The following is a 23,022-nucleotide window of genomic DNA, read 5'->3' as shown; positions in this document are numbered from 1 at the left end:
ACGTAACAGATGGTAGTAAAGTAACTTGAACAAATGCTGTTTTCTTGGGCTGTAGTGCTGACTGAGATTGAGTTATCCTGTTTTTAAGATGAACATGTTAAGGATAATTAAATGTATAAAAAGGGAGAACAGACAGATATTCAAAAGTTTCTCCTGGGAGAATTTTTCTCCTCCTGGAGTGTACTCAAGTTTGTAGTCATATCTGAGACTAGGCCTTGATTAACATGTAACATTTATAATACATGTATTGTTACATGTATTATTTTCAGAGGATGAAAATAAGTAGCTTAGCCCTCTTCCTCAAATAAACAAACAAACAAAAACTTAAAAACGTATACAATATAGTAAGTATACTGAATACACAAAATTCAGCCCTATTAAAACTCCAGTGAAGAGGGTGTAACTTCTATGGAGTTAATCGAGTTGCAACTGCATACACCAGGACTGAATTTGATACAATATGAGGTAAAGCCGCACAGTGTTATCACATACATTATGAAAGGGTTTCAAAATGATCCAATCACTATTTCAAATTATTATAATTAAAATCACCATCAGGGAAATATTCTGTATGCAGCATATCAATGGCAATCAAATCTTGCCTGTAAATACAGGAGACTTGAATTGAGTGATAAAGTGAATGTCAAATACCGAATTTGCAGTTATTTGAATAATTAAGTGTAAATTTAAAAATATCAACAAGAAAATATGGCCCAAAAATCAGCAGAACCCATTATGAAACTGTGACATTATGAATGTTGATAACCAGTAGGAAAAATATAATTCTGTATTAAGTGTTTCCTATCTAAAATTTTATTTTTAACTAAACAGAAAGGATATATTGAGAACATTTAAGCTAAATTTTCACAGGTAGAGATTTTGGAACCCTGAACTTTTGAGTTCCCCAACATGGTGTCTTATTAGGGACCTGATTTTTCAGAAAGTGTTGAGCACCTGACAGCAAATAAGGGCCTAATTTTCAAATGTCTCAAGTTGGGCACTCACAAACTGAAGCAACTGAAATCATCAGTCACTTCAAAAAATTTAGGATCCCAGTGAATATGCCATTCCATAGTGCAGTTCCTAAAAGTGGATCCAGAGACAGTGTATACATAGTATAGTTAAAATGTGTGTATAAAAAAACTCACAGAGACAGAGAGAGAATGAATAAAATTAGTGAAATAGCATTTTATGGAATTAGATGATGCTTCAGCTTTGTAGGCAGCATTGTGCACTGTTACCCTGTGTCAAGGTTCCTCCCCCACTCTGAACTCTAGGGTACAGATGTGGGGACCTGCATGAAAAACCTCCTAAGCTTATCTTTACCAGCTTAGGTCAAAACTTCCCCAAGGTACAAAATATTCCCCCCGTTGTCCTTGGACTGGCCGCTACCACCACCAAACTAATACTGGTTACTGGGGAAGAGCTGTTTGGACGCGTCTTTCCCCCCAAAATACTTCCAAAACCTTGCACCCCACTTCCTGGACAAGGTTTGGTAAAAAGCCTCACCAATTTGCCTAGGTGACTACAGACCCAGACCCTTGGATCCTAAGAACAATGAACAATCCTCCCAACACTTGCACCCCCCCTTTCCTGGGAAATGTTGGATAAAAAGCCTCACCAATTTGCATAGGTGACCACAGACCCAAACCCTTGGATCTGAGAACAATGAAAAAGCATTCAGTTTCTTACAAGAAGACTTTTAATAAAAATAGAAGTAAATAGAAATAAAGAAATCCCCCCTGTAAAATCAGGATGGTAGATATCTTACAGGGTAATTAGATTCAAAAACATAGAGAACCCCTCTAGGCAAAACCTTAAGTTACAAAAAAGATACACAGACAGAAATAGTCATTCTATTCAGCACAATTCTTTTCTCAGCCATTTAAAGAAATCATAATCTAACATATACCTAGCTAGATTACTTACTAAAAGTTCTAAGACTCCATTCCTGGTCTATCCCCGGTAAAGACCAGCATATAGACAGACACACAGACCCTTTGTTTCTCTCCCTCCTCCCAGCTTTTGAAAGTATCTTGTCTCCTCATTGGTCATTTTGGTCAGGTGCCAGCGAGGTTACCTTTAGCTTCTTAACCCTTTACAGGTGAGAGGAGCTTTCCCCTGGCCAGGAAGGATTTCAAAGGGGTTTACCCTTCCCTTTATATTTATGACACCCTGCTTCAAAGTTTATAGGAGACTGCTAGTGGACCATTATTTATAATTTTTAAACTCTTGGTGTCATGTAGATCTGAAGCTCTTACTATTAGCATTAAAGTATAATACATTACATCTCGGTAAGAAAGTCTGAATGCTGGCTCATAAATGAATAGAGGGGCCTGGGAATATTTGAGCACACAGACATACACAAAAATGAAGTTTTAATATCCTTTTTTCACATTTAGCAAGTTTAAAAGAAGGCTCTTGTATTAGATCTGAGAACTATGCAAGATTGGGTTGATAAATGTGTCCACCCATTTCTCCAGTGCTCTCAGTGGAGAGAAAATGTGATCTTAGCATTATAAAATATACAGATCAGCTTTTGTCACCTTACGTTGATTTGTGTTGGTAAGGTTTTGTTTTCAAATCTTTCCTGTGCTGGCAGTCGGATCAAGAGGAAGATGGAGATCTCAAGGCACAGGTAAAGAATGGAAGGCCATGCGCATTACTGAATTGTGGGTGTCCGCAGTGTTCATATCTCTCAGCATGCTATTTGCCAAGTCTCTGTAAAGCAATGCATAGAACAGCATTTTGTATCCTTTGAATATTGTGTCCCTTACCTTTCCCTTTCTTTTCACTTCTTTCAGAATAGTCTGATTAAGCGAATAAAGGGTGAAAATGTGTATGTCAAACATAGTAATCTTATGTTAGAGGTTGGTATTGTATATACCAGTGCATGTACTGTACATGTGTGTTGGTTTTAGTGGTAAACCTGTGGATCTGCACTATGCTGCATGAACCGTGTACTCCCACCTTCTAATAAATTAAATGGCTATTTTTTTCTCAGATTATGATGGCTTTCTCTACCTTGTTCCATAAATATCTGTGTGTGTATATATATGTTCAAAGTTTCTTTATCAGGTATAGCTTACAGTGTATATGGGTAAACTTAGGAGTATTTTATTGCTCACACGAACTAGATTTTTCTGTGCAGTTATCCTTCAAAATACCACATTTTCACAAGTGTTGTGTTAGTGCTGTGATCCCTGATCCCCTAAAATACTTACTACCTTCTTCACTAACCAATTTACACATTTTGATTTTTACATTTTGGCAGCTTAGGTGAATGTTACAAAATGCCCTTGTTTTTATATTATCCAGGAGCTAGACAAAAATCAAGAAGACCTGATGAAACACCAGACGAATATAAGTGAACTGAAACGAACCTTCTTGGAAACCTCCACAGACACTACAGTGTCTAATGAATGGGAGAAGAGGCTTTCGACATCTCCTGTTCGGCTTGCTACAAGACAGGAGGAAGCTCCGATGATTGAACCACTTGTGCCTGAAGAGGTCAGTGCCCACCTTTTCATTAGACTCAGAATCATAGAAATGTAGGGCTGGAAGGGACCTTGAGAAGTCATCAAGTCCAGCCCTCTGTGCTGGGGCACAACCAAGTAAACCCAGACCATCTTTAATAGATGTTTGTCCAACCTGTTCTTAAAAACCTCCAATGTTGGGGAATCCACAACCTCCTTTGGAAGCCTGTCCCAGAATTTAACTGCCCTTAGAGTTAGAAAGTTTTTCCTAATATCTAATCTAAATCTCCCTTACTGCAAATAAAGTCCATTACTTTTTGTCCTGCCTTCAGTGGACGTGGGGAAGAATTGATCACAATCCTTTTTATAACAGCTCTTTAACATATTTGAAGACTATTATCAGGTTCCACTCTCCCTCAGTCTTCTTTTCTCAAGACTAAACATTCCCAGTTCTTTAACCTTTCCTTGTAGGTCAGGTCTTCTAAATCTTTTATCATTTTTGTTGCTCTCCTCTGGACTCTCTCCAATTTGTCCACATCTTTCTTAAAGTGTGGCGTCCTGAATTGGAAACAGTACTCCCGCTGAGGCCTCACCAGTACCGAGTAGAGCAGGAAATTACCTTCTTTGTCTTTCATACACACTCCTGTTAATATATCTGTCAACTGCTCTTGGTGCAGTCTCTCTAGGGGTCCCAGCTTTTTCCTAATTGGTCCTGTTAAATTCATCTGCACTTAAGCCAGTCTATAAATTCTTAACTTAAATTGAGTCTACCAGCCTTTAAAATCCAGGGCTTACAGTCTCCTTTTGTTAGTTTCTCAGAGGCCGCCTGTTGCCCCTCTTCTATCCCAGACCTTTCTGCCTCCTTTCTCTCTCTGTTCTCCATCCTTTATAGTTGGGCTTGTTTTCTTTATTGGTCCAACCTGTGGATGCATGTCACCACGATTGACAGTTCTAGCAGCTGTGCTAGGATGTGGTCAGCCTGATTACCTGTAAGCAGGAAAGACTCTCCTCTCCCTTCTGCCTATGCTCAGTAAGGGGTTGCGAACCCCATTACATAACCCCAGAATGATTATTTGCCTTTTTTTCAACTGTATCATGTTGGTGACTCATATTCAATTTGTAATGCACTATAACCCCGAGATCCTTTTCAGCAGGACTACCACCTCACCAGTTATTCCCCATTTTGTAGTTGTGCACATGATTTTTTCCTGCTGAAGTGAAGTACTTTGCACTTACATTTATTGATTCCATCTTGCTGAATTCAGACCAATTCTCCAATTTTTCAGGGTTGTTATGAATTCTAATCCTGTCCTGCAAAGTGCTTGCAACCCCTCCCAGCTTGGTGTCATCTGCACATTTTGTAAACGCAATCTTCATTCCATTATCCCAGTCATTAATGAAAATATTGAATAGTTTCGGACTTTGGACTGACCCATGCCATGCACCACCGGATACTCTTTCCCAGTTTGACAGTGAACCATTGATAACTACTCTCTGGGTACCATTTTTCAACCAGTTGTGCATCCACCTTATAGTAGTTTCATCTAGACCACATTGCCCTAGTTTGCTTATGAGAATGTCATTTCGGACTGTGTCACAAAAGCCTTACCAAACTCAAGATATAGCATATGTACTACCCCTCCCACCCTCGCATCCAATAGGCCAGTAACCCTTTCAAAGAGGAAATGAGGTTGGTTTGGCATGATTTGTTCTTGACAAATCCATGCTGTCAATTCCTTATCACCCTATTACTCTCTATGTACTTTATTTGCGGTCGCTCCCATTAGGTGCTAGGTGCTTTCCAAGCCCTTAAAGGCATTCTCTGTTCTGAGGAACTCGCAATTGAAAGGCAGAGGTCAGGGAAAGGGGAAGAACAGTAGGCAATTTATGTGCATTTACAGATGAATCAGTAAGGTTCACTGTAAGCAGCATGGCAGAGGTACGTCTTGAAGAGGGACTTAAATGTGGATAGGGTTAAGGGGTCTGATGAGCTTGGGGGGGCGGGTGTGAACCAGCCTAGAGGGCTTTATGAAAGAAGGCATGGAGGCAATTGTATGAAAATCTGGCAAATGCTTGGACAAAGGTCAGGAGCATTGGCAGAGCAGAGGAGGAGGAGGGGATGACAAGAGGGAGTAGGTAGGGAGGAGCAGAGTTATTTAGAACTTTGAAGATGGTGATGTGTTAGTTATGCCTAATTTTCCAATTTCATAATCCGGACTAACATTTTGTAGGCATTAGCTGTAAACTATGTGATACATTTTTATTTGCGACCAGCTTGAAAGGCTAGATTGCCAAAAGTAAAAACCTGGGGCACTAAGTGGTCAGGAAATGCTCGTAGAAGAACTTTCCAACAAAAAGAAAAGGAGTACTTGTGGCCCTTAGAGACTAACAAATTTATAGGAGCATAAGCTTTCGTGAGCTACAGCTCACTTCATCGGATGCGTGCAGTATTTTCCACTGCATGCATCCGATGAAGTGAGCTGTAGCTCACGAAAGCTTATGTTCAAATAAATTGGTTAGTCCCTTAGGTGCCACAAGTACTCCTTTTCTTTTTGCGGATACAGACTAACATGGCTGCTACTCTGTTTCCAACAAAAATGTTTCTTTTTAAGTTAAGCATAAATTGTATGGTTTACGATATTGACAGAAGTGGTATTGTAACATCAAAACAACCTAAGACACGAAGCTGCCTCACCATTCCTAAAAGTTCAAAGAAAATGGGGAATATGGAGCCTTCCACTAGTTTGAATCTAGTTCAAGTCGGTAGGGACTCAAAGTTGTTACCAGTGGTCTTCATGAGAAAACCCATGCTCTTAATCCAGTTCCAGAACCATTATCACAATTGTCAGTAACTGTTATCACTATAGGGCAGTGATAAATGATCCTGGAAACTGAACGCCTGTTGGGTTGTACTTACAGAAAAACAATGATGGGAAAATATGGAGAAGCTTGCACTTGTATTTTTGGAAACATTCCTCAGCTTCCTCTTCTTTGAACACCTGAAGACAGAAACAGTCTCTCACTCAGAAAAGCCTGGACCCCAAATATTACAAGGAACTGCTTATGCAGATCAGGGCAATGCATTCAGGGATTGTGTACAATCTCAGACTTGTAAGGAAGGCTAAGCCAGGAATCAGAAGGGGATGATCCTAAGGATCTTTCAGCTTGCATCCAATATATACAGTGCTTAGACACTATGGTGATTGGTACCCTACAGATGCCTAAGGAAGAGCCTCTAAAAATGCAGTGACATAGTAGGAATCCAGTTCCGGTATAGTAAAAATTGGTATTCCTAAACACTGTATTTAAGCTCTGAGTCAGGAAGTATAGAGCACAATGCGTAGTTTTAAGCATGCGAATAACCCTGTTGATTTGTGTGGGGCTACTCAAATGTGTAAAACTATGCACGTGCCTAAGTATTTTGCTGAACTGGATGGGGCCTTACAAAGGAAATTCTGTACAGTTCTGCAGTGAGTAGTAACACCCTTTTCTAACAATGTGGTACGGTAACTTCCCTGCCATTACATTTCCTAAATTAACTCTTTTTTTTCCCCAAAGAGAGATCACACTTTCTAACATCAGATAAAGTTTAATCCACATAAAGGTAACCAAGCAATACTAAATGTATTAAATCTCTGAGTGCCTCTTCTATAAAACATAATTTCTTCATTGATGGTTTACATGAATATGAGAGCACAGATTATGTCCCCTTGTTTTGAGAAAATCCTCAGAGTTTATACTTGGAATAGCAGCTAATGACACCTTCATGAATCGGGCGGTATCTTTATAGTCACTGTAATCTGTTATGTCAATACATCAGTGGTAGCTACAATTGGCTGGAATGCTCTTGCTGTCCTCCCCAAGGGATGAATCCCTGTGAGTAGATGACAAAGCATTCGTGATGGACAGCTTTAGCTTTAGAAATCGCACTATGCCAGAGTCTCAGTTTGGCTGCCTTCTGGGATACAGTGCAAGACTCATCTGTTTACCTTGGCTTTTTAAAATCAGTGGCTGGGAAGCTATTTATTATCAGTGGAAGAGGTGATTATTGAAATGGCTTTTTTTCTTACTACTATTTGATAGAAATCATTTTGGTTGTCATTTTGATAAATGTGCCCAAATATGACCGAGAGAGGCATGATAAAAATGTATAAGCAACTAAAAATCCCTGTTTACTTTTGTTATGAACGTACCATAAAGTTATTTATCTGAAACTCTAGGCACCTTAACAAAATAAAAGCCCAAGTCCATACGTAAGACAAAAGCCAGCAGTAGCAAACAAACTCCCCACAAAAACAGCCATTTCCCCCTCACCAACCACCTAAATTCTCTCTCAAAACCGTACATGCCACCCAATTTCACCAACCTTAATATTCAGTTCTCCCCAAAATCCCACCCAATAAATGAGATTCAGCAAAATGCTCTAAAGATTCACAGATGTGAGGGCTCTTGTGGACCAACGGTGAGAGGGGGAATTCCAAAGGCGAAGGGCCCTCACTAAACATGACACCTCAGTATGCTGTCTCTCTTATAAACCAAAGGGATTCCTGCTCAAGTACTGCCCAGAGAGGTGGGTGTCTGTCAGGCAGGTTCCAAGCAATTTATAGGTCAAAATCAATACCTCAAATTCCACTTGGAAACCCACAGCCAGTGCAAAAATGGGAGGATAGGATACAAGTGCACCCATATTGACAAAGGTCAAGGAGTATTCAGATACTGTGAGAATTGTCTCATGACAACAGTCTTCCCTCAGATAGTTTTTATTATTATTATTTCTCAGTCAGATAGGGTCAGATTACAATACTCTTTCTCAGATAGAGTATAATCTTTCTCTACTGTTAGCCCCACTGACTTTAATGGGGCTTTTCAACAGGAGTCAGGGTATCACAACCTGTCCAAAAATAAGTTTCATTCAACTCAGCACACCATTTCTCACTTGTTACCCTTGTCTTCCCCAAATCAGTCCTTGAATTATTGTTACCTTAAAATTGTTCTAGGCTCTCTACTGACCCATTTGGTAACATCTGACACAGGAAACTGGGAGATATTAGTTTTTAGTATCACCTACTGATTTTTGTGATCTGTATTATAAATTAAGTCATATTGGCCCCATTTACTTTGACTAAGCACCACTGATCTCTCCAGTGCATTGAGTGATAGAGTTATGTTATTTTGTATGTACTGGAAATGTATGGTGCCTAAATAAATTGCCTGGTTCCTCTGGAACATCGTATATTAATATAAGAATTTTGATAACACCCAGTTGCACTTGTTTTATTAAAATAATGTAATCAATTCAAAGAGATACACAGTCTACTTAAATCTCACTTAAGAATTGTTTAGTACACTTAAAAGTAACACTTAAGATTACTGTAAGGAAATGTATAGTCCACTAGTCAGTTTCACACAACAATAGGGGAAAGACTAACATTTTTAAAAATAGGAAAATGTGATTTAAAAAAAAAACACACACAGCTTTTGGCAGTGAGGTTCAACCAGTAGTAGCCGTTTGTTTCCTGAAGTTCAGCGAGTTACCTTTTCATGCATAGTTTGTAAATGTTCTTTATTTTGTCTGTTTTTTCATTGTTAAAATTTGTATTCTTCTCAAGTGACTAAACCATGTAGAATACGTGTCACATTAGATGTTGAAAGATTACACTTTTATCACTTCAGCAATAATACTTGCAAAAAATATAATAAAAGATAATACACTGGATGTTATAGTAGATGCGGATTTTTCCATAATTCTACCTCTCTGCCTCATCACACTGCGGGGGATATTTGGCCAAGAAAATGAATTGCCCTAGAAGTGAGGAGGGATAGAGCATGCCTGAGAAATATCCCCACCCACATCTCAACAAGTGAGATTGTGGGGTGTTGGACCAGAAAAGGGGATGGACCCCTCCTAGAAGGTATGGATGGAGTAAAACCCATGCCCAAAGATGCAGAAGTCGTGTCCCTCCTCCTCGGGTTCTTGCCTCCCATTGGCTGGCTTTAGGGAGTGGGGGTACTGGGAGCTGATTGATCCCGCCACACCCCTCCCAACAATTTAAACTTTCCTCTGGACTTCAGGAGCCTCTTGCCTCTTCGTCTGCTCTCCCCTCCCTGCCTTTAGCTGTAACCACAGTGAGTTTTGTTTCCAGAATGCTGGATAGGAAGGGATAGGTCTGGCCAATCAGTCTTTGGGGATCAGGATTTTTTCCCCACACTGGGCCAAACTGTCAGTTTCCAAAGGGTTTTTCACTTTCCTTGAATCATTATGGAGGCACAGTTGAGGTACAGAAGAATAGGATTTGGAAGTCTTAGTTAGGGATTATTTAGGAATATTTAGTTTGTCACAATTTTCAGCCTGTGTCCAGTGTACATAAAGGCTAAAAGGGCCAGCTACCAGTGGTAAATGAGACCTAAGTTTTCACAGACCGAGATCCCCCATTTGTAACCTCTGTCCCCCTCATGGGGAGTAGGCGAGTGGGTGAGAGGACTCAGAAGTGGGCTGGGCCCTGTGGGACAGGTTGGTTTTGGTTATATGGTGGAAGCCCTGTAACCCCACACTAGACTCCGTTAAATGTCTGGTATATGAGATGGGGTGTTTATATACCATCCATACCCAGTTGTAAGTTAATAAAGTTGTAGCCTGCTGCTTAAAATCCATTCCAGTGTCTATCTTTCATTCACCTGTGTGTCCTGAGCAAAGATGTACTCCTTGATATTTTTTTTTATTATTGCTTGGAAAATTCTTTGCTACAATCATTCCTGTTTAATTCTATTTGCTATTTCTCAAATGAAATAGTCTGGCAATGAATGGTTTGCTTGTACATTAGAAATGTATGAAACATAGATAAGTTTGTGTAGAGTATGGAGTAAAAATGCATTTCAGTTATTAAGAGTGTCTACTCCCTGGCCCTCTCTTATTCATTAGACCAAAGAAGAAAAAGAAAAATATGAAAAACTTATATTTTTGCAGAAGGGAAGTACTACATTCCTGGAGTCCCAGGTAAAAACAAAACATACTTTATTAAAATGCAATCAAACAGACTGGCACAGAGTTACTCTTTTGCTATCATTTTCCTTTTCAAAGCCACAAAATTATGTTAAAAAAAGCTCCACAAGTAGGTATGTTATTGTGGACAGAATACTGGGGAAGGAGAACAAGTACCCTCCAAAGTTTTTGTCTACCTACTAGAGATTTGTTTCCCTATGGTTAACAGCCTTGGGTGAGTGGATCTCAGGGGGAGAAGGTTCTCTAACTGTGCATGCATTTGCAGAGTACAGAAGTCTCACTGAAAATGTTACAGTGAATGAGGCACTGTTGTCGTTAGAATGAATTTCCTTTATGGTGTCAAGTGAATTCAGATTATCTTGAGTGATGATGAAGTTTGAATTCTTACTGGTTTTTCCATTAGCCAAGGGAGATAGAGAAGAAGCTGCAGGAAGGAGAATCCACTGGCACTGTTACTTCTCATCAAATCATTTTCCAGAAAACTGTCCCATCATCCTTAGAGGTTATTTTTAATTCATTTGATTTAAACCAGTGCATTGGTTTAGTTGAATAAATTAAACTATTGTAGGGATAAATAATTGGACACTGTGTGCATTGAAACTAAATCACATAGCATACTTGTATATGTATACAGGCACATTGCATTTGTATATTTTGCATTATGTTCAAATAAAATCCACAATACTCAGGGTGTTTAATATACTGTATAGCTAAATTTAAACAATGCTAAAGAAGTCTGATTTATTCCCATAAAAGCAAGGAAACTCAGTTAAGACTGGCATATACAAACATGCGCTGTCCTGAGACCTCAAAGTACTTCCACAAAATAATATTTGCATGGTAGTGGGGTGGGGGGAGTGACTGAATGGGCTAATTTATCCTATTTTTATAATTTGACCTTTATTTTAAAGAAATAGGGTATTGTTATGGTGCATGAGCTTATAGCCAGCCAGGATTACTCAAAAACAGCCAGTCAGATGTGTGTTTAATTTTTTTTAAATGCTACTCAGCTGCAAGTTATCAGAGAAAGACTGTGCCTAAAGTAATGTTTGCAGCCACATCATAAATGGCTTCAAATGGGGGGTCACAAAAGAAATTCTTTGCAGATTTTATGTTGCAAACAGTGATGCTGTTTATAAATTTAATTGCTGCTGTACTAGGTACAGCTATTACATGTTCTCAAAATAGCTACCTCAAATTTCTTAAGTTTTAATATTTTAGTGTTCCTAAAACAAAAATAAACAATTGGATAATCTAATGTAGCTTTTATATTTCAAATATAGGGCACTGAGGATTGGGTTATTGTAGACAAAATACCTACTGAGGTAGTTGATGGTGAATCGAAAAAAATTGTGACATACAAAGTAATGACTGTGAGCAGTAGAACTGGGGACATTCCACCTGAGATATTAAAATCCAGTACCATTGAAATGCAAAGCTTTGAGGACTTGGAAAATGAAATACAATCAAAAGAGGAGAATAAACAGAAAATGTACACCTTAGGAAAGTCCTATGACACTGTATCCGGGAAAATTGTAACCATGACAAGTAAAGCTAAAGAGGGAGAGAAAACAGTGCAGTCATCACTAGAAGCATTTCAAAAAATGGAGAGGGGAATGCCAGAATCTGTGAAAATCATTCCAGTAGTGGCTGAATATGAAATTCTAGAGCCCATCACTGACGAAAAAGCCAGGAGGGGATCCGATGTACAGAGTACAAAAAGAAAGCTGTCTGAATCTTTGACACCCATAAAGGAAGCAGAGTCTCAGTTGCATAGTCCTGAAGAGGAAAGTTTGAAGAAAGCACAAAAGATGGACCAGGATTTTCATGGTACACTGGGAAGCTTGCAGTTTGGCAGAGCTGAAAAACACCTTGACAGTGAAGCTCTGAAAGCAGGGGCATTTGGTCGGAAAGATAAGAGCCTGTCTGAGTGGAGATATTCCAGAGAACAGCCATTTACCATTGCTACTGCTCACTATGTTACTGAATCGTCTGCATCAAGAGTAGTGGTAACAAGTGGCTTTGACTTTGTGCCACAATTTAAAGATTAAAGCATGACTTTTGTAGGCAATACCCTCACACTGCCCTACCTTTCAGTTATCTTGCTGCTTGGCTTTATGTTGACAATAGCCAACCCAGCTTTTTTTTTTTTTCCTCATGATTTAAGTCAGTACCACAGTCCAAAGCAGGCATTATAATCCTTTAAACTTTTCCAATTTATTTGAAGTCCATGTCGCTGAAATGTAGTGTTGCTGCTGTGGCTTGTAATTGGGGGTGGTGGGGGAGGTTTGCTTGAACCAGCAAAATCCCAGTGCTAACAAGTATGCTTTTCAATTACTGCTTATAGTCATTACAGATTTGTGCTCATTTATTTTCCCATTCTTTTCCTGTTTTCAACCTGTCTGTGTCCTTGCAATCTTATCCTCCCTTCCTCTATCTCAGCCTAGAGTTTTGTCAATTAACATATCTCTTTGTGTGTGTGTGTGTGTGTGTCTCTGTCTGTCTGTCTTTTGTGTATGACTCTGCATTTCTTTGTCCACTTAGACTAAACAGTCCTCCAGTGAAAAGACCTTGGATGGTTCAGATATCTTCAGTTTATTAGAGTCTGCAAGAAAACCAACTGAGTTCATAGGAGAGGTTACTTCTACTTCACATAGCAGGGCTCAGGTGGCCGTTTGATTCCATCTATGAATTTTATAACTACACACTACTGATTTTTGTTTTTCTTTTGTTCCCTGTATTTGCACATACGTGTATTTGACTCATTGATGTTTCAGAATCTGCATGGTTAATATTAATTCAAATGCTTGGTGTACCTTTTACTTCCTAAAGCTAGATCACAACTAGAAACCTCACAAGAAAATCAAGTTCTATTCCTTTGTTTTTTATTTTTGTCATTTTACAGGCTATTTTATTTGCGTTTAGAATGCTAGGGCATGGATACAAACGAAAAGGATAGTATGAGATTTCTTCTCCCTTTTTTAAATGCTGGTTCATGGTGCGCTTTTGCTATAATAATAACCTTAAAGCGAAAACTTTAGCAACTCAGGAGAAACAAAATGGCAAACTTTAATATCATTTGTTACTTATATTTACAGTACATTGGCATTAGGAGCTGAATTAAGTTTTATTTTTCACTTCTGACATTTAAATCCATTTCCCTACAGAGAACAGAAACAAAGACAGGCCAGGAGATAAGTGCCAGCGAAATGAAGGAAGAGATTCAGCCACATCAGGATGCAGTGAAGAAGGTTGTGCAGGAGACTGTATTGGTAGAGGAGAGACATGTGACGAATGTGCATGCAAGTGGGGATGCTGTTAAATTGGCTGGAGATCAGCTGGATGCTATGGCACAGGCAGTATCTGCTGTTGCTTCTAGCATGAAAGGAAAGGAGGGTTCTGCTGTGACTGAGGGGGCTAAGGAGGAAAAAAGGGAGGAGGCTGATAAAGCTGTAACCAAACAAGAAGAAATTGCTGCTGCTTCTTATCAGCAAGAGGAGGAGCAGAGTGCAACAGTCCACGTTTCTGATACATTGGAAAGAAAACCTCATTTTGAGGTAACTAGTTATTAATAATCAGTTATTTCTGCATTGAAGTATAATGCAGTGATACTCAGACTGAGGCTTGGGAGCTGCAAGTGGCTCTTTAATGAGTCTCCTGCAGCTCTTGGCAGCACATGATATTAAAAAACGGTGTGATTTAATTATTAACCAATCAGGATATTTTTACTATATTATTAACCAATTGTAGAATACTTGGTCAATCATTTTGCTATGAGCGAAAATATATATATATATATTTATATACAAACACTCACATGCATGTGTGTGTGTATATTATTTTATTTATATATATAAATTCATTGTTTCATTTATTTTTTGTGTGTGTGTGTATACACACACATATACATGCATACACACACACACACACACACATATATATTAAAAAAAATAAATGAAACAATGAATTTACACTACTGTGGCTCTTTTGGGTAATGATTGCTAATTTGGCTCCTGAACCGCTGAGGTTTGAGTATCACTGGTATAATGTATACAATATCGGACTAAATTAACTGCACTGATGAAGAGTTAAATAAAACATACACAGGTAGTAGATTACATTATCACATCTTTATAGTGGGCAGTTTGTTTCTCCTCTTATTTCCGTCTTGCATGGCAGTTCTGAGGCGTGTTGCTGGTTTCCATTATTGACAACATCAGGGCTGGCCTTAGGGAAAATGGTGCCCTGGGTGAACTTGTATTTTGGCGCCATTGGCCCCCACTGCTTCCCTGGGCTCCCCAACCTTCTATTGCCCCCAGACCCCGCTGTTTCCTTCCCCATTGCTCTGAGCTCCCCTCCGCAGCCTCGCACCCAAGGTCTACCCCACTCCGTTCCTTTTTGAGCATGGCGTCTCCCCAGACCTCAGCACCCTACGCGGTTGCCCACCGGTAAGGCCGGTCCTGGACAACATGCAATGTATATTTTACCTAAAAGAGTGGGCAGTGCTGAAGACTGATACCTTTTATGTAGCTGATCATAAGGATAAGTTTCCACTGCCTTTGGAAAGTTCATTAAAACGTATAAAGTTCACTTGTCCAAAAGCATCAGAAAATAATACATTCGCCTGTTTTTGTCTCAACTGGAAATAATTTACCTTGTCTTAAACTACTAAGTTTTCTCATTTTAGCCTCATTAGAAGGATTTCTAGACCTATTTGTACAAAGGGGTTAAAAACCTTCACATTGTTTTGCTTCTCTTTCTGAGAGGTAATTACAAGAAAATAAGCTTGTAATGTCAATCTGCTCTACTGTAATTTTGAAATAAGCAAACTTTTAATATTTGCATCTTTTCTAAAGTCAACTTCCACGAAGTACAGCTTAACATTAGATATAAAAACCACCTTGGAGTATTGTTAACATATATACATGTATGGACCGTTATGCTGACATTTTTTCCCTCCTGTAATGCAGAGCACATTTATTTTATTATTTTTTTCTTCCACTCCCCAACAAAAAACATTTCTCTGAGAAATCCAAAAGCTTTAATAAATGCTCCAATTACTTTTCCATTGAAGCAGTCACCAGTTGTGAAGACTGAAACCATCAGCTTTGGCAGTGTTTCTGCAGGTGGGGAGAAGCTTGAAATTTCTACCAAGGAAGTTCCCATAGTTCATACAGAAACAAAAACCATTACATATGAATCATCACAGGTAAGAAACTTTGCAAGACCCAGGACCTAATTTATCAGGGACTAAAAAAATACCTGAGTGTCAGCTGTGTTAAATATGTTATAGTATTAAATAGTCATATCACCCATAGTAACTCTGTACTAAACAAAAGAACTATATAAATATGACAGGTTTCAGAGGAACAGCCGTGTTAGTCTGTATTCGCAAAAAGAAAAGGAGTACTTGTGGCACCTTAGAGACTAACCAATTTATTTGAGCATGAGCTTTCGTGAGCTACAGCTCACTTCATCAGATGTTTACCGTGGAAACTGCAGCAGACTTTATATACACACAGAGAATATGAAACAATACCTCCTTCCACCCCACTGTCCTGCTGGTAATAGCTTATCTAAAATGATCAACAGGTGGGCCATTTCCAGCACAAATCCAGGTTTTCTCACCCTCCACCCCCCCACACAAATTCACTCTCCTGCTGGTGCTAGCCAATCCAAAGTGACAACTCTTAAGGGTTGTCACTTTGGATTGGCTAGCACCAGCAGGAGAGTGAATTTGTGTGGGGGGGTGGAGGGTGAGAAAACCTGGATTTGTGCTGGAAATGGCCCACCTGTTGATCATTTTAGATAAGCTATTACCAGCAGGACAGTGGGGTGGGAGGAGGTATTGTTTCATATTCTCTGTGTGTATATAAAGTCTGCTGCAGTTTCCACGGTAAACATCTGATGAAGTGAGCTGTAGCTCACGAAAGCTCATGCTCAAATAAATTGGTTAGTCTCTAAGGTGCCACAAGTACTCCTTTTCTTTTTATATAAATATGTAGGCTTATCTGAAGGTACCCTTATTTGTATCAGTATACGGTCTTTCGTGAACGCTGGTTAGACTACAGGACTTTGATGTATATGTTTAAACATATGTCCTTAAAAACTGTATGAGACACATTGTAATACAAACAAAAGTACTATTGTAAACTTATGAGGTGATGCAAAATTCTGAAGTAGAGACATAAGTAATGAAATAACATCGAAATCCTACGGGACAGGTCCTGACCACTCCTGGCCATTAAAGAACCACATGATTCTTTTTGTAAAAGTAAGGATATTAATTTTGGTCTTCAGACTAAATTCCAACTCAAGCAATTAACTTCTACCTCTGAATTCTCCAGGCGGTTCCAGTTGCATGTAGAATTCGTCACTTCATGTTCCAGCTGTTGATGTATATTGTTAAGCAGCTGCTGCGTTGCACTCTAGAAGTGGCCAAAATAGGAACTATTTGAAAGCACTTTGAACACCTCAAGACAGTATAGAAATGCTGTTGTTTCAGGCAAATGGAATAGCCTGTCGGCTACAAAGGAACATCCCAGCAGCAATTAGTTTATATCATCAGCCGCATTCTTTATGAAGAAGTCTAAAGATGGGGAAAGCTCAGCCAATATCCTCATTTTTCACGCACTATTTCTGGCATTCTTTTTCTTTAGGCGGATTCTGGTGCTGACTCGGAGCCAGGTGTATTGATGAGTGCACAAACCATCACATCTGAAACTACCAGTACTACAACCACTACCCATATCACCAAAGTAAGAAAATGATAGGTTCAGTCCTTGAGTAGGTGCATTTTCAGAACTTTGACATGACTCTATAAATCAATATTTATTTCAGAAGATGGATGCAAGCTAATATTTTCCGTGTGAAATCCTATCTGGCTTGTGTAATTATGTAGTCCCCATGGCTGTAGTGCCTGAGCACCTCACAACATCCCTGTGAGGTAGGCAACTGTAATCCCCATTTTACACATGAGACCCAAAGAAATTTGGTGGCTTGCCCAAGGTCACCCAGTAAGTCTGTGGCAGAGCAGGATATTGAATCTGGGTCTTCCAAGTCCCAGGCTAGCACCCCAGCCCCTGGACCATCTTTCATCCCTAAGCATAACTCCCATTAATCTCACTGAGTATGTCTACACAGCAAGGAATAACCTGCGGCTGGCCCACGCCAGCCAACTCATGCTGCGGGGCAGTTTGATTGCTGTGCAGGCTTCCGGGTTCAGGATGAGGTCTAGGCTCTAGGACCCTAAGGGGTGGGAGGTTCCAGAGCTCAGGCTCCAGCCCAAACCCAGAAGTCTACACAGCAATAAAACAGCCCCACTGCCCAAGCCCGAGCCAGGTGGCACAGGCCAGCTATGGGTGTCTAGTTCCTGTGCAGACATACCTTTTGGGGCCAGGATTTAATGCTATCTGGGTGAAATTCATCTCTGGGCAAAGGAGTTACACAAGGCCACACTCCATTAAGAGCCCTCACAATGGGACGTAAGTGGGAGCAGAGGCTTTGTGTTTCTCCTATTGTGTGTGTGTGTAGATATTCTGTATATCCATGCCATTTTTCATATGTTGGATATGCAGTTGATGGCAACCATTCTGATATATGCACTGTATAACCATCTTTTCTGAAACTCTTGCTAGGTGAACTGTTCCTGCTCATTTATCTTCAGATTCTGGAACTGTTTCTTGGAACAAGCAGCACCACTTTTAAATGTGTGCATTTATTTGTATTTGTTCATCTCTCTTTTAGACTGTGAAAGGAGGCATTTCAGAGACAAGAATTGAAAAACGAATAGTCATCACAGGAGATGCAGATATCGACCATGACCAGGTAGAGTATATAAGCTACGAGAAGCTGCCCTGAACTGAAGACTACCAGAGAGGGAATATTTAACCTTAAGCTTTAAAACACTGTTCCTACTGGCATGCCTTAAACTGGATTAGTATTTAAATCAATGATAGTATATTTTAATCATTTTTCCTCATTTGTAAATTGTGTAATTTCTCATGAATCTCTCCACCTTGCTACTGATCATGCATGTTCCACCTCCTTTTTGTTTTTGCCCTTCTGTGGTTTCCTTGGGCTAGGCGCTGGCTCAGGCAATTAAAGAGGCCAAAGAGCAGCACCCTGACATGTCAGTGACCAAAGTAGTGGTACATAAAGAGACAGAAATCACACCAGAAGATGGGGAAGATTGACCCACAGGTAAGAGGAATAGATGATTTTCCTAGGCACTCACTGGGCTGGCATGCAGCAAAGGCATTCTCCTTCCATAATTCACCTCTAACTCCTTATTTCTTTCACTGGCATTTGCAAAAACCATGCAAGTATTAATTCTGGAATTTACTCTAGATGTAAATTATACACATTTAGTTCTATGTATTTTTCCTTGTTTAATAGTGCCAGTTAGAGAAATGGAAATTTGCTTTTGTTGGCTCTCTGGATGTTACTCATTATCCATGCTTTGATGTATTCCTAAAATTTCTAATTCTGCGATCAAAAATCTGTTGTCTGTTTATATATGTGACTTAAGAACAAAAGCATTTTGTTCTTAAAGGTACACTTTTAATTTCTTTTAAAATGCTGAGGAAAATAACTATAGCTACTTACCCTATTTTAGGCACAAATATGGCACAATTTAGGTTTTTAGTTCAAACTTGTAAAGCTATGTGGTCCAGTTTTCTTTTTTTAAATCCAAATTATTTTTGTGTCAATATTTGGATGTCTTCACTTCCTTGTATTTTGAAAGGACATTTTGTGTTTGAAAGTGGCATTGTTTCTCAGGATGAGATGATAATGCAGCTTTTCTTGTGTCTAGCTGTCTTCAGTAAAGGCATGCTCTCCAACTAAGTTTGGCTAAACAGTCATCTTGATAATATTGTATTTACTGTATGTGCAGAAACATATCATGCCTACTAACCTGCTATGCAAGAGCTCTTAATGACAGCATCATCCATAGGCTGCTTTGAATGCTGTATGCACACACAAAAAGAGGATGCTTGTCGAATTTGTCTGAAATGATAGCAGCATCATATTCTTGAAGCACTCTGTATTCCCTAGCATTTGGTATAAGTAACATAGTATGATGTGCAACATCTCTTGAAAGTTTACTACTTTCCTGCTTTGGATGAGGAAATATAAATGCCTAAAGTAAATGTGAGTAGGACAACTGCTACTTATTTTGGAAGATGGAGCCAGTCCTTAAGGAATGAGCACCAATAACAGTTATGGTCTTCTGCTAATCAATTCAGAGAAAACAATGAAGTGGCCAGATGCAGAGCCCACTGAAATCAGTAGGGGTCTTTCCAATGCACCTTGGATCAGGCCCAAGGTTGGCAGTTACTTATACTGGAATGATGCGGTTATTATAATGTTGTCACCTGAAGTATTCAACATGAGCCCCTTTTCACCCTTGATTTGAGAGAGAGAGAAATTCAGTTGTTTCAAATAATTAACTCGGTTCTCTTTCCTGCAGGAATAATTTAGCTTGCATATGAATCCAGTCATGCACACCCTTAGGAATACCAGAGCCTATATGGAGTCTCAGTTCTAACCTGACTGACATGTATCTGTCTGTGGAAAATTTCAGTACCGAAGAATTGATCTTAAACGCTAATAAAGACACTGGCAGAGATATTTTCCCGTATAAAGCAATCTGAATCAGCATCAGTGAAACAATATTGCATGAAGCAACAATAAATTTACAGAAAAGCAGCATTTTTAATTTTCATTATATCTAAGTTTTCAGCTATACCTGCACGTTCATAAACAATATAAACAGTGATCTAATGTAACACATAAACAGTTCATGCCTTTCACATTTTATTAAATCTAAACATATTAAAATTTGTTAGGTGGCAAACCTTTTGTTTATGGATACTGTATATGAAGATTACCCGAAACTGCTAGAAGCTGTATAGGTACTGTGTATAATGTTTTATCACACATTAGATGTGCCAATAACACAGTTTATTCAGGAAACAATTTGAATCTTGTATTTGTTTTATCTGGTTTTATTACTATTGCCTGATAAAAAATGATGAATCTCTAATCTTATCAAAATATTTAAATTCTTACAAAATGTGCTTTGCATACCTGATTTAATACCTTGTGAGGTAGTAAAGATTTCAGCACATTTACTTGACTTTAAGATTTTTTTGTCAGCATTGATCAGAGTTTGTCAGAAAGTTTCCAGTCGCCCTTCAGAAGTTCTAACCCTGTAAATTATATGTAGTTATTTTGGAGAAAGTCTGTATTTTCCTTAGTTTATAGTGTTACAAAATTATTACTCTGAAATAACCTTGATGGGTTTTTATTGACTTCCCTTTTGTTCTCAGCGAAAAAAATGTTTCATTTCAGAATCTGGTCAGCAGCATTTACTATCTAGTTCAGAGCCAAGCCTTAAACTGTACAGAACATCCACTGAAAACTCATTAGTATTCCGTTATAATATCCATTGCAGGGATATAGTCTCCATTACACTCTCAGCTGCGTCACAACACATGGTGAATGTATGTTTCTGCATAGTGAAATAAAAGTGGTAAATGCATCCAAAATTGTATTGTTTTGTGTCTAAAAGAATCCATTGTTTTTTATATTCAAAACCCAAGTAATATCTGTATGATATCAAAGGCTTTATTCATCTGCATAGTAGATGTGTTCTGTCTTACAATGGACCACAGTACACCGTGCAGACAACTGGAGTTTGCAGGGCAGCCTACGGGATAATAATATGAAAATGTACTCCTTTGGGTAAAATGATGATAGCGAAGGAAAGAGAACATTATGCTTTTTTCTATCGCTGTGTACTGTGTTTCAGTTAAGTTAAATGGAAATTATTTGTGTTTGGCTAACAAAATTATAATGAAAATGTAGCATTGGCTCAAGATCTGTTTTCTTTTATATTTTTGCTCTGAATCTTGGATGAATTATCTATGTAAGAGAATCCTTACTTTTCTGTTTGCTATTGTTTGCTCTTTGACCACACTTTGATGACATTCCCTTAGTGATTTAAGATGAATTTGTAGAGGCTAACTCACCCTTCAATCCATAAACCCTGGTAGGATGCAAGAAATAAATACAAGTGAATTTGTGTACGCAGGGCTCCTTCTCATTGACTTCAATGGAGGGCAGGATTTGGCCCACAGATTTGTTACAAGTATTTATTTTCTTAATTTAGAAAGAAAGAAAAGAGAATATATCAAGAGAATAATCTGTAGTTAATAATTAAAAAGAAATCTCCTGAGGCTTTGACTGTTCTACTCTGTCTCTCTAAAATGATGTTTTCAGTTAGCCATTCTTCATGTCTTTGTTGTTTAAGACCTCCCTTTATGTAACTCCCCTTCTAGCACATCAGTCATCTCTCACCTATTACCTAATGAGTAATGCAAAGATTGTGTTCTTATGTCCATATTTTTGAAGTTATCTCTTCCTGACCCTCTTCCTAATAAAACAAAATGTGTCTGTAAATTCTGTTCCTTCCCAGTGAAGGTAGAATTGGATTTATTCCCCCACCACCACCTCGTCAGCTACAGAGAGAAGAGGTATCCACCCTGTTTCTCAGCAGACTACATTCCAGGCTCTTGCTTCTGCATCAGGAGTTTAAAAATAGACTCTGAAGCCATATTGATCTTCCCTCAGGTGGCCCTTTCCTTGTCAGCTAAGAAACAGCATTATGTTACCTCAGAGATGTGAATGGCTACTATACTGCCTTCTGTCCAGAGTTACCCTTAGCATTATATTTTAGCATGGCTTGAGGGAAATGTACTATAGTGATTATGTACAGTATGTATGCTGTCTGAAGATACTGTATCTTTGAGGTTAGTCTCCGTAAAAAGCTAGGTATGGCCTAAGCATGTACAGAATAAGAGATTAGAGTGGATTGGCAATGACATCTCAGTCATTGTTAGCAGCAGACCTTTGTTTGGGGTAATTCCTTGGGATGGTTCCTGGGAATAATAGTTTTGATTTTTTTTAGTGACTCTTTCTTGGGTTGTCTGCCTAATGCTGTGCCACATGAAATAAAAAACACTTCCCTGTTTCTACCAGATGCCTTTTGTCTCGGTCTCTTCTCACTTCTCCAGCTCTGAGCCGTACGACCGTCCCTAGAAACAAACTGTCACGAGACCTGCACCATTACTAACACAGACCAATACAGAGAGAAATCTCACTCATTACAGCTGGAATAATAATTTCTGACAATACAGCACTGTCTGAATGGGCTGTTCTGCATCATTAAGATAAGGGATCCAAATGTGTAGGTGGAGTTTAGTGGAACTAGCGTATCTGGTAAAAAAGAAACATAGCTGGTATGACCATTCTAGATATAGAAAGTATAAATACAATAATCTCATAATCATTACAAACAAATACTGTCCTTAAGAATCAGTATTGATCTTTCTTAAGCTTTTTGAGGCTATTACTACATAAATAATAAGTAATGTTGACCAAGTTCAAGCATCGCAGGAATTTTCTGATGGGCCTCTGTATTCAGAAATTAGATCAGAACCTGAACTGATGTCTTCACCCATATTCTTCAAACAGACAAGA

General features: G+C 38.9%; 1 protein-coding gene across 37 annotated transcripts in view; it reads left to right on the top strand.

Annotated features, from left to right (window-relative positions):
• Positions 1-22,522, top strand: part of EPB41L3 (erythrocyte membrane protein band 4.1 like 3) — a 201,841-nt gene extending 179,319 nt beyond the window's left edge. For 9 of the 37 annotated variants that reach the window (XM_048840333.2, XM_048840325.2, XM_048840328.2 and 6 more), the window contains 13 exons: positions 2,603-2,638; positions 2,805-2,870; positions 3,319-3,510; positions 10,396-10,470; positions 10,880-10,978; positions 11,760-12,485; positions 13,021-13,143; positions 13,644-14,033; positions 15,551-15,685; positions 17,136-17,234; positions 18,223-18,303; positions 18,561-18,678; positions 19,949-22,522. In XM_048840333.2, coding sequence (XP_048696290.1) covers positions 2,603-2,638; positions 2,805-2,870; positions 3,319-3,510; positions 10,396-10,470; positions 10,880-10,978; positions 11,760-12,485; positions 13,021-13,143; positions 13,644-14,033; positions 15,551-15,685; positions 17,136-17,234; positions 18,223-18,303; positions 18,561-18,671 — 2,133 coding nt within the window. In that variant the 3' untranslated portion in view covers positions 18,672-18,678; positions 19,949-22,522. The remainder of the gene's footprint in view (positions 1-2,602; positions 2,639-2,804; positions 2,871-3,318; positions 3,511-10,395; positions 10,471-10,879; positions 10,979-11,759; positions 12,486-13,020; positions 13,144-13,643; positions 14,034-15,550; positions 15,686-17,135; positions 17,235-18,222; positions 18,304-18,560; positions 18,679-19,948) is intronic. The other 28 variants (XM_048840332.2, XM_048840329.2, XM_048840340.2 and 25 more) reach the window with 15 other exon arrangements.
• The last annotated feature ends 500 nt before the right edge of the window (positions 22,523-23,022 follow it).

The sequence above is a fragment of the Caretta caretta genome, chromosome 2 (assembly GCF_965140235.1).
Source record: "Caretta caretta isolate rCarCar2 chromosome 2, rCarCar1.hap1, whole genome shotgun sequence".
Lineage (NCBI taxonomy): Eukaryota > Metazoa > Chordata > Testudines > Cheloniidae > Caretta > Caretta caretta.
Note: the sequence above shows the minus strand (reverse complement) of the source record. Positions and strands in the feature narration are given on the sequence as shown.